The sequence below is a fragment of the Amphimedon queenslandica genome, unplaced genomic scaffold, assembly GCF_000090795.2.
Source record: "Amphimedon queenslandica unplaced genomic scaffold, v1.1 AMPQUscaffold_13441, whole genome shotgun sequence".
In the NCBI taxonomy this organism is placed as follows: domain Eukaryota; kingdom Metazoa; phylum Porifera; class Demospongiae; order Haplosclerida; family Niphatidae; genus Amphimedon; species Amphimedon queenslandica.
Genome location: NW_003546323.1, coordinates 41255 through 45547, shown reverse-complemented (window position 1 = coordinate 45547; position 4293 = coordinate 41255). Strand labels below are relative to the sequence as shown.

At 32.4% G+C, this 4293-nt stretch overlaps 2 protein-coding genes and 1 long non-coding RNA gene across 3 annotated transcripts in view; all 3 read right to left on the bottom strand.

Annotated features, from left to right (window-relative positions):
* LOC109581403 (titin-like) overlaps positions 1-553 on the bottom strand; it is a 7575-nt gene extending 7022 nt beyond the window's left edge. The window contains exons 1-2 of the mRNA XM_019995474.1: positions 490-553; positions 286-442 (exon numbers count right to left, since the gene is read on the bottom strand). Of these exons, the coding sequence (XP_019851033.1) occupies positions 286-442; positions 490-553 (221 nt within the window). The remainder of the gene's footprint in view (positions 1-285; positions 443-489) is intronic.
* A 789-nt stretch (positions 554-1342) lies between these two features.
* Positions 1343-2514, bottom strand: LOC109581402 (carcinoembryonic antigen-related cell adhesion molecule 1-like). The gene is made up of 5 exons (XM_019995473.1): positions 2454-2514; positions 2137-2400; positions 1840-2091; positions 1517-1794; positions 1343-1414 (listed from the first exon to the last, which is right to left on the bottom strand). Exons 1-5 carry the CDS (start codon positions 2512-2514, stop codon positions 1343-1345), a joined length of 927 nt encoding a protein of 308 aa, XP_019851032.1.
* A 113-nt stretch (positions 2515-2627) lies between these two features.
* On the bottom strand, positions 2628-3463 carry LOC109581407 (uncharacterized). Its single transcript, XR_002184628.1, has 3 exons — positions 3365-3463; positions 3041-3148; positions 2628-2718 (listed from the first exon to the last, which is right to left on the bottom strand). It is a non-coding gene; the product is annotated as an uncharacterized LOC109581407 (long non-coding RNA).
* Positions 3464-4293: the final 830 nt, after the last annotated feature.

Genomic DNA, 4293 nt, shown 5'->3' with positions numbered 1-4293 from the left:
TGTCTCCTAGTCTTAGATCAGTATCAAAAGGAATATTTATGAGAGGAACTAAATGAAAGATTTATTAAAATCTTGATTCTCATAATGGACTAACTTTGAACACAAAGATATGTTTTATTATTATTTATATTCATGTCATTATCATTAATACTAGCTCTACACTGATATTCTCCAGCATCAGAGAGTTGAACATTAGTGATATTCAATATTGTTACCAGGCTCTTACTGTCACTACTAATCATCAGTTCTGTACCCCTATTACTAATATCAGTGCTATACTGATACCAGTAATGACTAATGAATGATGTATCAGGACCTATCCCAGTATTAAGACTGATAGTACAGGTCAGTAGTACTGAAGTGTTAATGGCCAGTAGCACTGAAGAGTTAATGAAACTGACTATTGAAGTAGGTAATACAGTCACTGAATTGATGTAAGTAGCTACAACATAAGAATGTATATTACAATCATTATTCCTGGATTCTTACCTTTCACTCTAAGAGTAATGACCTGTGATTGAGTACTACAGTCAGAAGGATTAGTCTCAATCATTATTGTACAAGTATATTGTGTATTATTATGTGATGGTAGTATTGATGATATCATTAGTGTATTATTGTTACTAGAACCATTAGTAAGTAGCCAGGATACTGATACTCCAGTAGGTACTGGTCCAGTGATACAATCAATTGAATAATACTGACCAAGTGATAGTTCCTCTGTTACTGATGGTAGTGTCTCATTAACTGAATAAAGAATGTCATTAGCAATCAATACACTGTTGTCTAATGCATTACCTGTTACACATACACTGATACTTTCAGCAGTTACATTAGAATCAATCCCAGCATTACAATGATATACCCCAGCATCAGATACTTGTATTGAATTAATTGTTAGTGTTGAAATAAAGTCAGTGCCATCATCCCTCATTAATGAACTATATTGTGTAACATTAGTCATATTATGATACCAAATTACAGTGGGTTCTACACCAGGACCAACTGCAGTATTAAGAATAATGATGCAATTAATTTTTAATGTAGAATTGACTAGGAATGATAACTGAGAAGACATGTTGATTGAGCTCACATATGTTCCTAATTTGTTAAAATACACAATAATGTTAATTTGATGGTTAAATACTTTTAGTATCAATGGTAATTGTCTTATTGTCTGGTAAACAAGCCAGTGGGTTGGTGTCCACTTCAGTTGTACAGGTATATTCAGTGTTATCAAGTGATGGTACCACATTAGGTAGTATTAATGTATTATTGTTACTGAGAATAGCACCATCTTGATCAATCCAGCTTATGGTAATTCCATTGAGTGATGAGAGAGTCACACACTGCATTGTTGCATTATATCCCAGTAATAGGTCTGTGTAACTATCAGTGTTTTGATTGAAGGGAACTAGAAAAGAAACATTATATTAGAATGAAATTGCTATATGTATATATATATTATATATAAATGCATACCTTTTAAACACAAAGGTTTTGAATCAGACTTTACTATATTTGATCCATTAATTGATGCATTACAAGTGTATACTCCAGCATCAGTTGGTGAAACCTGTGTTAATGTCAGTGTACTATTAAATGTTAATAATGAATCACTAGTAATGATATCATCTGTTGTTATTGGTTCGTCATCTTTAAACCAGTTCACTACCAGTGAAGAGACATCAGGACCAATAGCATTAGTGAGACTAATAGTACACACTATTGATACATTGTCACCAATAACATAAGATGATAATGATTGTACAGTAACAAATGAGACACTGGTATCTGTAATAAACATTAATAACTAATGTATACCATGAATCAACTAACCTAATACACTAATAGTAATAGACTCTGTCAAACTCATAGCCAGTAAATCTGATGATACTTCACAAGTGAATGTGTTGTTATTATGAGAGAGCATCACTGGGTCAATAATCAGTTCATTACTATCACTATTGGTTGATGGTGGATCCCATTGTACTTCACTGCCAGGGATGGAGGGCACTGTAGTACAGTTAATACTGACACTACTACCAACAGTGAGGTTAGTGTATTGACCAATAATAGTAATATTTGGAACTAAATAGGAGAGAATGAATCAATACTGTAAAGGATAATTTTTACTTTTCACATATAAAAAGGTGCTTTCTAAATCACAAGTATAGTTTCCAGTATCATTACTCCTCACTTCTTGTATAGTCAGTGTACCACTAGTAGCATTGATATTGTAATGAGTATCATTACTGATTTCAGTTCCATTCAGTTCCCACTGTACTGTATCATTTTCATCTGGTGTGCATTGAAAGGTTACACATTCACCAATATATACTTCAATGAAGCCTTCAGTTTCATCATTTGACAAACTGCATGTATCTACTAGATCTTGATCTACCACAAAATTATACTATCAAGCTCTACTCTTCATACACTGTGTTGCTTACTTTCAGCACTTGCAAAGGATATTCCAAAAACTAACACAAAAGAGAAGAACCAAACCTCCATTGTGCCAAAAAATAAAATTGTGCAGTGCACAGCTTGAATTTAAAGCGATTCCATAAACTAAAGCTCCACCTCAAATGCAATAATACTGTTAGCAACACAAATCAGTATAGTATTACTAAGGATGTATGTACCTGATGCACTGGATGCTATCTGTGATGAGTCACTGTGTCTCTTGGTCCAACAACCACATCCATACACACCAGCCTATTAATAATTATAATAATAATGGTAACAGTGAAAGTGTCACCCATGTACTTGTATCAATAAGTAAAAGCAGTGTGAATTTTCTAATACTATACCATTCAAGCACTGACATTGTACATTTCAAAATACAATGCAAGGCTTGTGTGTAAATAACTTGCAGCTTTCAATGCATTAAAGAACCAAATGTTAAGAAACATCAGCACTATACATGCAAGTTGTATTATAAGTCACTCTTATGATTAATAATAAGCAAGCTAATCATATTAAGCTGTAATTGAATCTTTAGCAACAACAATACTCATCTTTAGTTATTAGTCATTACTTGTCCTATTCTTCCAGTGTGTTTCAATGATATTCCTCCACTAGATACACCAGCTCCTATCAATCCATTAGTATCAATACAAACAGCACCAACTGTATCCAGTTTACTCTAACACATCAATAAACAACAACTTTAATGGATACACTTACATCAAAGAAAATAAAAAACACACAGTACACATGTACCTACATGTATTAGGCTAGCGTTTAAAGCTATAAATGGTCTAACTTTAAAACAGCTGTTATCATGAAGATTAATCTAGGCTACTATAGCTACAGTACACACACACACATGTACATTGTATTGTATATGCACACTGCTAACTTGACTATCATTGACTTTTCTTCTTTTAGCAGCACATTGTTCACTTCCTTCCTTTGCATCTTCACTTCTCAATCTCTCAATATGATCCAAATATACCTCCTTTGCTTTCTCTACTACTACTGCTAATAATAGAATTGTCAAAAGTTCCCCCCACTATTGCATAAAAAATACCTCCAGTACACTAATAGCTACAGTAATTGCTTCACTAACATCACAACCATCTTTTAACTTCACCATAGCCTAAAAACACAAGTACAAGAGTGAATGACAAAAATAAAAAAGAGATCATGTTAATAGTACTGTATAATTGAGATAAATCAATTAATACACAATACCGTATTTAATGAGAAATCAGCAGATGGTGTTTACAGCTAAATGATGTTATTTTATTTGATGTAAGGAAGAGGTGGAATGTTTGTATTATTGAGATATCCCAATCTACATGTGTATATTCAAGCAAATGAAAATGTTATTGTAAAACAGTCTCAAATCAGTAAACAAGATAATTACATAGGATCTTTTTATCAGTTTAAAAGTATTTAATACAACAATTATGTAAAATAATGACAAAGCTAATGTCAAGATCTAAATCTACCTGATGACAATACATAACTAAACTTAGTCTAGCTAATTTAATTTGTTCAAATGTAACGTTTGAAATTGTCATATTGGGACATGTCTTCAGCAAAATCTGCAATTATTTCATGACAATAAATGTACTGATCCTAAAATATAAAATATATTTCTAATTCTAGAAGTATTTCATTTATATTTTACCAAACAATCAACCAGTCCTGGTCTCTGGCTCCTTGCTTTTCTAATAAATTGAAATATATCAGACACTCCTTCAGTTTTAGCTCTTTCTATTTGAGAATAAGCTGTCAGAAACGTACCACTACAACCAACACCATCACTATGATATGATGAAA

Coding starts and splice junctions, on each gene's coding strand:
- LOC109581402 (XM_019995473.1), bottom strand. CDS start 2,514: ATGGAGGTTTGGTTCTTCTCTTTTGTGTTAGTTTTTGGAATATCCTTT. Junction 2,092..2,136: donor CACCTTTTTATATGTGAAAA/GTAAAAATTATC, acceptor TCTCCTATTTAG/TTCCAAATATTACTATTATT. Junction 1,415..1,516: donor CAATTAATGGATCAAATATA/GTAAAGTCTGAT, acceptor TTTCTTTTCTAG/TTCCCTTCAATCAAAACACT.